The sequence below is a fragment of the Leopardus geoffroyi genome, chromosome E2, assembly GCF_018350155.1.
Source record: "Leopardus geoffroyi isolate Oge1 chromosome E2, O.geoffroyi_Oge1_pat1.0, whole genome shotgun sequence".
NCBI lineage: Eukaryota > Metazoa > Chordata > Mammalia > Carnivora > Felidae > Leopardus > Leopardus geoffroyi.
In genome coordinates this window covers 43,372,267-43,384,555 of record NC_059335.1, presented here as the reverse complement: position 1 = coordinate 43,384,555, position 12,289 = coordinate 43,372,267, and the positions used below count along the sequence as shown (strand labels likewise).

Below are 12,289 nucleotides of genomic sequence, written 5' to 3'. Positions count from 1 at the left end.
AGACTTGTTTCTCAAGTCAGTGCCAAGGGGCCGAGAGCAGAGACTAGAGAAACATTTGTCATTGCAGTTCACAGATAAACGGAAGTCCCCAGGGAAGTGGCTTTTTCTAAAGTAACAGAGAAGGGGGTCATGTTTTATGGAGCCCAAGAAGTGTCCATTTGTGCCCAAATACTTACAGTAGATAAGGCTAGCTTTAAAGATATTTGCCTCTCCCTATTGGCTTTGAGCTAAATTACTTGGACCTATGGATAAAAACATCACCTCACTCCTGTAATCTCCCATCTAAAGAAGAATAAAAACAGCCAAGAAAATGAATCACCAGGTCACAAATCCCAATTCCTCCACACTGAAAGTGTACCAGGGCCAAGGTATCTGTACAAGAGTTATGCCTGCAGGAGCCATGGCTGGCTCCAGCTGTGGTCTTCACTGACTTAAGTAACTGCAAGCCCATGTGTGCCAGATGCTGTACTAAGTGTCAGGGCTAAAATGGTGAGTGAAATTCAACCCCAGCTTAAAATCATGAAGGATTCAAAACCCTCAAGAGAAGTGAGGGGTCACAGTCGGTTTAGTTCTCAGTTGCTCCTTCTCCCAATCCACTGACAAACTGGGACCATTTGGTGCAGTTTCCAAACTCTGGATTGAGCTGGGCCAGGAACTCTGTAAGAACCTTACGAGGCCAGGGTCCATGTGCTCAGGGCCCCTTTATGGAGAAACATGGTCAGTGAAGCATTTCTACTCTCAGGATCAGCCTGGTCCTTGAGACCTAGGGCAGAGGCCTGTTGGGAGGCCTATTTCCCCATGTTTCTGGAATACTTAAATGAGTCTTTATCAAAATAAAATGGCGAAACCCAAATTAAAACCTTACTTTCTGTTTAATTCGTTTTGCCAAACAAACACAGTGAAAACTTTAGTCTGACTAATTGTACAGAAAATAGAATTTGTAACCAGTAGCAAACATAACAAGATAAACCTAAGTCCCTGGCAAGCTGGATCTTCAACAGCAGGTCACCTAGATCCCCTTGTAGATGGCCTCCTGGGGAGAGAGGTCCTAAATAGGCAGAGGCACAGTTCCCATCAGAATCACAGTCTGCACCTGGGAAGGAAAAGCAGGAAAAGGAGAACTGATGTTACTTGGATCTCTTATCACTACACACGGAAGAGTTGTCCCAATGCTGGCCAACCTCAAGGTGTTGTCTTCCTAAACCCATAGTCCTTGGGCAGCCGACCGGCATTCTGAGGGGTTAAGTTTCAAGTTCAGTGGTTCTGAAGCCTCTGCTTAACCAGAACCTGCAACATAAACAGGGGGTGAGGTGAAGAATGGGGGACAAAGTCATAAATGCTGGTGTCACCTGTGCAGAGTCTGAGGTCCCAAACTTCAGGACCTTGCTTCAGGAGAAAACAAGAGAGGGTGTCAGGTCACCAGCAAAAGAGTCCAGCTGCCCTAAGCTTCAGTACTGTCAACCAGTGTCCCAGGAATATAGGGGAGTTCACCAGCAGCGGCCTAAGGTCCCTCTAGGTCCGGGAGTCCAGCAAGCCAAAGGGGGGTGGGGGGGCGTTCACATTCCGTGCTTCTTTCGGATGACAGCCATGGCCAGCAGCCGATCCTTCTCGCGGAGTTCTTCTCGTAGCTTGGCCTCAGTGAGACGCAGGTGGCGGATGCTGCCTTTCATTTCCTTCATCTTCACCTCCATCAGCGCCAGGATGTCCCGCTGCTCGTTCAGCTTGCGCAGGAGCTCCTCCTCCGTGGTGCCTGACGACAACGAGTATGAGTGGTCGGAGCCAGTATCAGGGAAGCCCTCTTCACCCACCACCACCAACTGGGGACCCAAAGGGCACTCTGCGGCCTCCAGCCCTGCTGTAGCAGCCTCTAGCTCCGACGCGGCGGCGGCGGCGGCTGCCCCCTCGGCGGCGGCGAACTCCACTTGCACGGTCAGGTCGATGGGTTTCACATCTTCGCCTGTGGGAGTGGTGGGCGCTGGGGGCACGGACCCCGGAGCCTGGCTGCTGTCTACAGCGGCCTGAAGGGTGAGGAGCACAGCAGCAGAGGCAGACACCAGGTTCGGCTGCAGCTGGGAGGCCTGGGCAGTGGAGGCTGACGGCGACGACTGCTGCTGCGGCGGTGGCTGTTGCTGCTGCTGCTGCTGTTGTTGTTGCTGCTGCTGTTGTTGTTGCTGCTGCCTGCGGCGAGCGGCTGCAGCCCCGGCGGGTCTGCGTGCTACTTTGCGCTCGTTGACGCCACGCAGCGGGAAGATGGTAGGGACGCGCACCGTGTAGGTCTTGCGGCCGCCCTGGAAGTGGACGCTGCAGAGACGGTGGCCCGTGGTGGGCTGAAAGGTGGAGAAGCACCCACTGACGCCAGCGCGGGACACGTTCTTGAGCCAGAGACGCCGCAGTTCAGCGTCCTTGGGAAACGTGTAGAAGTGCAGCGCCTTGTCCCGGTGTGAGTTGTTGTAGCAGCCCGGCACGCAGCACGTAAAGCCTGGCATGGCTGCGCCGCGCGGCCCGCCTCGGCCCTGCCCACCGGCCTCCTAAGCCCTTCGACGGCCCGGTCGGTCTGCCGCCGCCCGCCCCCTCGACGGGCGGCGCCGGGCGGGTCTTTAGGCGGCTTCCCACTAATGCCGCCCGGCGCAGCCGGCCTGGCCCGGCGCCCCGTGCCCAGAATACGCTTCCCGCCGGCCCGCGCCGCGCCACCCACCCGGCCGCCCGCCTGCGCTCCAGAGTCGGCCCCGGGGACGCCGCGAAGGACCGCCCGGGAAGGAGGACTACGCCCCCCACAATGCACCACGCCAGAAGCTGCTCACTTCCGGAGCGGGGGAGTGATAATTCCAGCCGCTTTCCTGGGCGCCGCTATGGCCCACGCAGAACAGATTCTTACTCCCACCCGGCTAATCCCCGGCCGACTATAGAGGCGTATTCGGTTGCATCGCCGTCTCCTGACCGCCCTTCGCAAGGACCTGGAATCCTGATACGGCGGCCGGGGGGGGTGGGGGTAGGGAGGCGGGAGGCGCGCGCCTCTGTAGTGCGCAAGCGCCCTGGGTATTTGCCCACAAAAACTACAAATCCCGCAATGCCTTGCGCTGAACTCGGCTGTTGTGGCCTGCAGCGCCGCCTAAAGGAGAGGCCGGGTTACAGGGGACTAGGAGTTGGGTGAGGTTGTGCCAGCGACAACCTTGCCGGAAGCGGTTCCTCAATCACTGGCGGTTGTGAGTCTACAGCATTCCTGCGGGGCTTGGGTGGGCGACCGGGGCTTCAGTGCCCAGAAAGACCTCAGGAGCCCCTTTCTCTGCCTTGAGCACTCTCCTAATTCAGCCGATGTTTGCGATGACTCACTTACTGACCTAAACACCAGTCACCAATAGATGCTTACTGTGTGGCGGGCACAGGGCAGTGTGTTGGGAACCTTGCAGGAGCTGACTGACCAGGCCTGACTGCTGCGAGGGATGAGGGTCCAACTTTTGGATAATAGATGTGAATGCACCTGAATGGATTTCTAATCACAGAAATAAGTGCTACAAAATAGTGAACAGGACAGAGGAAAAAATGGGAGGCGGAGTCCCAGGAAGAAAAAAAAACGGTGAAAAGCTGGAGTGGGGAGGAGTAGCTGGCCCTGAGGCAAGAAAGAACTAAGCTCCGCCCTTCAAAACCTGGAAGATGCCAGGCTGGGTAGCTGGAGCGCCAAAAGATACCAAACTGGGCTAAATTAAAAGATTTGGGATTTAATTCTGCAGAGGACTGGGAGCTGTTGAAGTGTGTTGAACCAGAGGATGGACAGGATTTGTATTGTAACAACACCCCTCCCCACTCCTCTACTTCTAAGGAGAAAACGTTCTAAAGGACCAGAGAGGCTGTGGAAAACCAGGGAGGAGGCTGGGAAGTCTTTAGGGAAGTTACTTGCAAACAGCTCTCCTTTGCTGAGTTCCCCCTTTCTCCGCTTCTTGCCTTTCTTCACCCTTTCTCCTGATTCTCCCTCCTAATTTTTTTTCCCTCCTGATTACAAACCATGGGTGTGAAATTGGAGCCTAGTATAAACTACTTCTAAGTATTTGATATAAAAACAAGAAAGATACTGCTATTTACAAGCATGTGAAAGAAAAAGGAACACCCCAAGTTAACTGTTACATTTTTTAAAGTGTTTTATTATAAGAGGAACCCATTCTTAAAATATTTTGTAAACATTAAAATTTTTTTTTTTTTAAATGGGGCGCCTGGGTGGCTCAGTCGGTTAAACATCCAACTTCAGCTCAGGTCATGATCTTGTGCTTTTATGAGTTCCTGCCCTGCGTTGGGCTCTGTGCTGAGAGCTCAGAGCCTGGAGCCTGCTTCAGATTCTGTGTCTCCCTCTCTCTCTGCACCTCCCCCATTCGTGCTCTTTCTCTTTCTCAAAAATAAACATTAAAAAAATTTTTTTTATTTAAAAAAAAAATTTTTTTTTCAACGTTTGTTTATTTTTGGGACAGAGAGAGACAGAGCATGAACGGGGGAGGGGCAGAGAGAGAGGGAGACACAGAATCTGAAGCAGGCTCCAGGCTCTGAGCCATCAGCCCAGAGCCCGACGCGGGGCTCGAACTCCTGGACAGCGAGATCGTGACCTGGCTGAAGTCGGACGCTTAACCGACTGCGCCACCCAGGCGCCCCCCCAAAAAAATTTTTTTTAATGTTTTGGAAAAATACGGGACAATGGCAATGAACTATTTGTCTGGTCCAACATGCAAACATCACCCTTGCACTTTGTGTTCACAATCAACGTGCTCCATGGTTAGTGGCATGGGTTTCACAGACCCATACCAGAAAGAAGTTCCATTCCTCCTGGCCTATGCAGCTGAGGTCCACAGCTTGAACCCCCTTCAAACTTAGAAATGCAGTCCATGTTGAAAAATGTGCATTCATTTGGATGAATATACAACAGTAAAAACATGAATACACACTTTGTTAAATGATTAAATGTTTATGAAATGTATGCAGTAGAGATAAAGCAAAAGATCATTGTTACATTGTTTTGTATTTTCATTGTCATACTATTACTGATAGAATTCTATTCTTGTCTCAAGACGTACCTTCCTCAAAAAATATTAATGAGCTCAAATTTACATCGTTTCTTCATGCACAGAACATTGAAGATGCTCAATAAAATCGTACCTTCCAGTATATAAAATCACCTCTAATCTACACATAATCTTTTATACTTAAAACATATCTAGAATGCATAGCTCTCTCCCCACCCCTACTGCCCTGCCCACCTTCTATCTTGTCACCTCTGGAAAAAGGCTACAACCTTGTCACAAGTCTCCCTGCTGCCAATCTTGCCTCCTCTACAAAATCTGTTGTTCACATGGATACCAAAAAAAATATGGTTATGTAATTCCTCTGCTTAAATCCTTCCAGTGGCCTATTGCATTAATGTCCAAACTCCTTTCCCGAGCCTGTAAGACCCCACATGGTCTGCTCCTTGCCTGTCTTACTCCTCCCTCCCTTGCTTCATGCACTCATTATTTTCTTTTTTAAAAGTAGCAAATATAAAGTTTAATCAATTATGTAAAACACATGGACACCTCATCTAGGAGCAAAAGGATAAGACCATAACTCAGAACTCAAGTTCTAATTAAATTTCCATGAAAATTTAAGAAAGGCTGTCTTGGTGAAAAATGTGCTAATAGAGTCTCTAGCATTAACAGAACTTTGAAAGCCAAATTTCGTCTCAAAATTGCACGTGTTTGGAGATCATAACATTTCTGCTGCATCACAAACAGCCCACTAGCTTTTGAGCCTGCAGCCTGGTCTCTTCTGAGGCTGAGTAGTTTTCACAAATGCAAATCTGACCAGATCACATACAGGATAAAATTATTTTTTCCTGGCCCAAGTGTGCCTACTCAACTAGGAGAGGGAGATGGGAATAAGAGACATTCTAATAGTGACTGCTATTTATTAAGGGCCTGGCTTACTATATATAAGACACTGAGCTAAACATTATCTCAATGAGGGGCGCCTGGCTTGCTCAGTAAGTAGAGCATGTGACTCTTGATCCCAGGATCCTGAAGTTGAGCCCCACGTTGATGTAGAAATTACCTAAACAAACTTTAAAAAATTATCCCATTGGATCAGTACAGGCCCCTATTAGGTGGGTATCATCCTCAACTTACAGATGAAGAAACCAAGTCTTCGACTGATGGCACACATTTGCCCAGGTTCACTCCCTGGTAACAGTGCCTCCAATTCAGAGTTTACAACGACCGCGCCAGGGTCCTCTGAGCGGGTAGGGTTGGAACCGCAACTCCCGTGAGGCTGTGCGGCAGCCTCGCGGCCTGCCGACTCGCGAGAGTTGGCTCAAACGCGGCGGCGGGAAGGCGGTGGAGCGGCCCACCTGAGCAGTTGGGTGGGAGAGCGAATGGCTGAGGCAATGGCGGATAGCTACAGCCAGGACAGCGAGCCTACCACACGCACGTTGCTGCGGCGCGTGCTGGATACCGCGGACACACGCACCCCGCAGCGACGCCGAAGTGCTGGAATTGGGTATGTGAGGGCGCTGCGCGAGCATATGAGCAACCAGAAGGATTAGGGGGTTAGGTTTCCGTGGGAGACCCCGTTTGGAAAGGGAAAGGGGAACTGAGTCTCGGAGAGGCGCAGGACTCAGGGTTCTGAGAACTGGCTCCACCCTTCTAGCTAGGCTCAGGCCAGCTGTTGGTGCCCGCCGCCCAGGGACTCCAGGCTGACAAGTCTCGGGACCACGGACCTCAAATCACGTTCGGGTCTTTGGGTTTCGGCTTCCGGTGAAGGATAGGCGCTCAGAATCTGGCCTTTTGGCCCGTTCTACGGGCCAGCTTCCCCGACATCAGCCCAGAGTGTGTCCAAGCATCTGCCCTGCCTCCTGTGTGTCCTCCACCTTTCCCTGCACATTCACTCCCCTTTTCCTGGAGGGTCCTTCTGAAAGATGGGAAAGGAGCTATAGAGAACAGCCTACGTAGAATTCGGGAGGCAGGAACTAGAAAGATGTTTTGCTAGGGAGTAGGGAATTGGCTTGACGTAGTGGCAGTGACAGTGGATGAGGGCTGTGATGAGCTCATGGTGCAGAGGGTGTGGAATTTGACATCAGCCAGACAGGGGCAGTGCAGTTCTTTTATAGGCGCTGGGAAGCTGTTCGTTGTAGGTTTTAGACCTATAAGTGATGTGGGAGCTATGCCTTGGGAATTTGAGGGAGACTGGAAAGAAGAGACTAGGACTGGTGTGACCCATGTAGAAGTTGCTGTCAAACCCTGACAGGCATTTAAAAGCCTTCAAAATATTTAAAATCCTTCTTGGGTTATTTTTTTTAATGTTTATTTATTTATTTTTGAGAGAGAGAGAGCATGTGCACTAGAGGGAGAGGGGCAGAGAAGGAGACAGGGAATCCCAAGCAGGCTCCGCACTGTCAGCACAGAGGGCGATGCTCAACCGACTGAGCCACCCAGGTGCTCCCTTGGGTTGTTATTTTAATGTCAGGAATGGATACTGTTCCATTTGCTTCTCTTGTCTGTGTGGCTAACCTCTGCTTCTAAGAAAGTCAGTTCTGGAAAGGTTTCCTCAGTCCCTCTCTCTAGGTAGGTCATTATGGTCCCTCTCTATTCCCATATCCCTCAGGTTCCCCTTCATCCACAACCTTGTTGATACAGAGCTGAGAACAGGCGCTAGGGGTGGGGCAAGTGGTTTCTGGTTCCTTGGCCTTGAGGGAAAAGGGCTTTAGGCCAAGATTCGTGATGAAAGCACATCTCTGCATCCTCTAGTTTCCTGTCCCTACTTAATTCTCAGAGCAATTGGTCTTTACACAGTGCCCAGAAATCCCTACTTGAAACACCTTCCTCCAGGAGGTTGAGCAGCTCAACAAAGACGAATGCAAGGCGGCGTTCCCAAAGAGCCAGGGTAAGTGCCCCAGCCCATTGACCCCTACAGGGCTCTTGCTGCATTCAGGGGACCCTGAGGTCTAGCTCTGCTCTGGAGCCCACCTTGAGGGAATCTCAAGGCAAACAAACAGACTGATTACTTGATGCTTTCACCCAAAGTCTATTGGCAGATTGGCCCATGTTCAAACCAGTGGACACCTGGAGGAACAGACACCCCGGACTCTGCTGAAGAACATCCTTCTAACTGGTGAGTGAACACTGGCTTGCTGGTCGGAGTTAGACACCAGTCCCATGGTGTCTCTCATTCAGGGCAGCCTGCCCTGCCAACCTTACTTTCTTCTTGCTATTTTGGCAGCCCCAGAATCTTCCATCATGATGCCAGAGTCAGTGGTCAAGCCAGTGCCAACACCGCAGGTGGTCCAATCCTCTAGACAGGAAAGCATTCGGGGCAGGTGCACAATGAATTCTCCCCCTTGCACTGGGCTGTTGGGTAGCTCTGATCAGGGAGCCTCTTGAGGGTCCCAGAAGCCAATATTGGGCTTCCTGGCCTGAGATAAGTTTCATCCTTGTAGCCTGGAGCTGCAACTTCCTGAGCTTGAGCCCCCTACAACCCTGGCTCTAGGTCTGCTGGCTCCTGGCAGGAGGAAGCGGAGGCTGAGATTGTCAGTCTTTCAGCAAGGAATAGACCAGGGGCTGCCTCTCTCCCAAGGTAAGACCCTGGACAACACTTGTGGCCACCCTCTTTTGTCCTCTGGAGAGGCTGAAGAAGCCTGAGACAGGGCTGTCATGAGCCTAGAACTTATCGTGGTTTCTTTTTAAATTCTCTTGCAGAGCCTTGTGGGAATGCCAGTGCCTCTTCTCTCACCAGGTGCTGTTGTCTGTTTGGGGTTGGTGGAGAGGCTTGGGGAGGGAGGTATTGATTGGGATGGAATCTGACCATATTGGTCCCTGCCAGTATTAGCTTCATAGTATAATGGCTGTGTTCTTAGAGATGAGAGCCCCAGGGCAGATGGGAGTATTCTCCCAAAAATTGGGCTTCAGGTACCTGACTTTCCTTCATGGCTCCTCCCTCCCACCAGTTCCCTCAACTTGACCTTTGCCACACCTCTTCAGCCACAGTCAGTGCAAAGGCCTGGTTTGGCTCGCAGACCTCCCACCCGTCGAGCTGTAGATGTGGGTGCATTTTTGCAGGATTTGCAAGATACTTCCCTGGCCTTGGCTTCTCCAGGTAAGGTTGAGATTTCCTTCTGCCCTGTGGGGAAAGCTCCCCTACTCCCATGGGAGGTATGCTGAGTTCAGGATTACTCCTCTGTCAGGTCAAGGACAGTGAGCAAGCCTGACTAGTAGGTCTATGAAGATTTTCTGCTTCCTTTCTACATGATGTCCCTTGTCTAAATGGAGCCCCAGTCTTAGCCCCACATTCTTGAGAAGCTAGAGGGCTGAGGGTAGGAAAGGTGTGGTATGGTGACTGGAGCTTTTGGGGAGATTGATTGATAGGGCTCAGGTTTAAGGATCAGCTGGCCAATCAGAACTGACTGGGGAGCCTGCTTCCAGAAGACAAGTCAAGTTTACTAGAGTAGGAGGATTCCAGGTAGAGGGAGCAGAGTGAGAAGTGGAGGCATGGGTGAGCAGTTTGGATGGGACAAGCTGTGGTGGGTGGGAATATTAGGCCTAGAAGCAGGAAGATCACTGTGGAAGCTCTCTTAGAATACTAGGAGGTTTTCTCTAAAGGTCACTTGGGGCAGACTCTTGGAGCCCACTGCCCAGGCCCTGGTGACAGTGTCAACTGCCTTTGATCTCCAGGTAACAGCCTCAGAACCCCTGTTGCTACCCTGCCAACTGACACCGTGTTGGAGGACACTCAGCCCTTCTCCCAGCCCTTGGTTGGCCATTCCCCCAGTGTATACCACTCCCTGCCCTGTCTCTCTTACACTGAGGCTAAAGATGCTGAGAAGGCTGTCAGTCACAGGACACAGAGGAGTGGGCCTAAGCTGCAGAACCACAGTGAGTATGTGGGCTTTTCCTTCCTCGGGCCCATTTGTGTGTCCTGCAGAGTCCCCTGGCTGTTGGTCCCTCTTACATCTCAGAGCAGAGTTAGTGTTGGGCCAGGATACTCCACAAACAAGTACCCTGGGTCTCCCTCTGGGCTTTTCTCCTCAGTGAGCTAGAGTGGATTTTATTACTTTATCCTTGAGCTACATCCTTCTCTAACTTGTATTCTCTCCCTTGATTCAGGTCCTGGAAAACCAGCCCAACTTCTGGCAGGAAAGGCAAAGAAGGTTGATGCCCTTGCTATGAGCTTCCCAAACACCAGCAATGCTATCGCTGGAGAAGATGAAGTAGAGCCCTTACAGGGTGGAGTTGGTGAGAACGCAGAAGAGAGGATGGAGGAAAGTTTGAGTGTGAGTGAAGTGAAGGACACAACAGGAACACAAGGATCTGTTAGGACAGACAAGTCTGACAGAAATGAAACGTCAGAAGCTGTTGAGGCCAAGGAGCCCGAGGGATCTTCAGGAGATGAGAACATCTCTGGTAGGACAGGTAAGGGTCCCAGTGCAGGGATGGGGGAGTGACTTGGTGACAGCTACATTCAGTCCCTAATCTGAGGAGTTGTATATCTGGGTTGTGTTTCTGGGCACAAGTAGTCTTGGGTCAGGGAGACTCTGAGGGGCCCGTTGCTTGGCGGGCCAGACGTAAATGGGGCCCTTGAGGAACAGGACAAGGAGGCTGTGGGTCTTCAGAGTTGGGTGAGCCCCCTATAATCCTGCCCTTCCTCTACAGCAAGTCCAGAATTGGCCTCCAGCACCACTGAGTTTCTTCAGGCCAGGCAACTTCAGTTTCTTGAGTCAGCCCCACCGCCTAGCACTGCCATGTAAGATTCTATGACCTTGTTTTGCATGGGCTTCTCGGGAAGGGAGCAGGCTTCTGAGCTTGGCATTGAGTACCACAGGAGTATCCCCCTTCTCATTAGTATGCAGATGATCACCCAGGAGAGCACCCTGAGGTGGGCTCAGTGAGGCTCACTGAGTACATCTGTCATCCTGGTGCATGCTTCCACATTCTGAGAGGAAACTGGGTAGGGGGATGTTTCTAAGTTAATATATAGTCAGAGAAGGCTTCCTGGAGGACGATTAGCAGAATCAAACAGGCAGAAATGGGCTGAGGGGAAGGAATGTCCATCCATACAGAGGCCTGAGGGTCATGGGCCTGACCAAGTACCAATTTATGTAATAAGCCTAGACTAGGACATTGGGTCCAGACTGGAGGATCAGGGCTGCAGGGAAAGACCAGGCCTCAGTGTGGTGCTCTGTCCCCACTACCCCTCAGCACATAGTTGGAGTTATTGGTTCAGATTAGCCAAGGAGTAAATGGGCCCTAGTCTTGGCAGGAGCCAATAAGACTTGTTTTTTGTTTTGTTTTGTTTTTGTGTTTTGTTTTGTTTTTAAATTTATTTGTTTATTTTGAGAGCAAGAGAGAGAGAGAACCCCAAGTAGTCTCCACACTGTCAGCACAGAGCCTGATTTAGGGCTTGAACTCACGAACTAGGAGATCATGACCTGAACCAGGATCAAGAGTCAGATGCTCAACCAACTGAGTCACCCAGGCACCCCAAGACTTGTTTTTGACTAGGGGCCTCTTCACGTAGCATTTTAGCTGACTATCCACTCTTGCCCCCAGCTTATCCTCAGAGCCTCTGGAGCCTCTACCGACCAGGCTTCCTCCCAGGGCCAGAACCCTTGGCCCCAGGCCCCGTCAAGATCCCCACAAGACTGGACTGAACCACTATGTGAAACTCTTCAGCTTCTATGCTAAGATGCCCATGGAGAAGAAGGCTCTTGAAATGGTGGAGAAGTGGTGAGTCCTGGACACTCGGGGTGGGGAGAGGAGCCCCTCAGATCATGAACAGTCAGTTCAGTCTTTTCTACCCCAACCCTCTTTGGCAGCCTGGACAAGTATTTCCAGCATCTTTGTGACGACCTGGAGGTGTTTGCTGCTCATGCTGGCCGAAAGACTGTGAGACCAGAGGACCTGGAACTGCTGATGCATCGGTAAGTGGGCAGAAGCAGGGAGGTGCTGGATGTGGGAGTGCTGACACTGATTCTATATCTATCCTCTGCTACAGGCAGGGCCTGGTCAACGACCAAGTCTCTTTGCATGTGCTTGTGGAGCGGCACCTGCCCCTGGAATACCGGCAGCTGCTCATCCCTTGTGCATTCAGTGGCAACTCTGTCTTTCCTGCTCAGTAGTGGCCAGGACTCAACACTCACCCAGTCCCTACCTAGGGCCACTTGGCCCCACATATTCTTCCAGGTCTCCTCCCATCCCTCCTCACCATCAATAAAGTGTCACAAACAGAATGTGCTGTGTTTTGGTGCATATCCTGGGGCCAGCCAGGCCGGGACCAATACTCATCCCTC

General features: G+C 51.3%; 2 protein-coding genes across 2 annotated transcripts; one reads left to right on the top strand and one right to left on the bottom strand.

Annotated features, from left to right (window-relative positions):
* Window positions 1-853: 853 nt before the first annotated feature.
* On the bottom strand, window positions 854-2,948 carry THAP11 (THAP domain containing 11). The gene has a single exon (XM_045443200.1). It carries the CDS (start codon window positions 2,484-2,486, stop codon window positions 1,557-1,559), a length of 930 nt encoding a protein of 309 aa, XP_045299156.1. The 5' UTR covers window positions 2,487-2,948; the 3' UTR covers window positions 854-1,556.
* Window positions 2,949-4,628: 1,680 nt separating this feature from the next.
* On the top strand, window positions 4,629-12,229 carry CENPT (centromere protein T). The gene is made up of 13 exons (XM_045443199.1): window positions 4,629-6,507; window positions 7,800-7,890; window positions 8,031-8,118; window positions 8,227-8,323; window positions 8,444-8,580; window positions 8,703-8,739; window positions 8,951-9,099; window positions 9,675-9,875; window positions 10,107-10,412; window positions 10,653-10,743; window positions 11,550-11,726; window positions 11,816-11,920; window positions 11,995-12,229. The coding sequence occupies exons 1-13, from the start codon at window positions 6,383-6,385 to the stop codon at window positions 12,116-12,118; spliced, it is 1,728 nt and encodes a 575-aa protein (XP_045299155.1). The 5' UTR covers window positions 4,629-6,382; the 3' UTR covers window positions 12,119-12,229.
* Window positions 12,230-12,289: the final 60 nt, after the last annotated feature.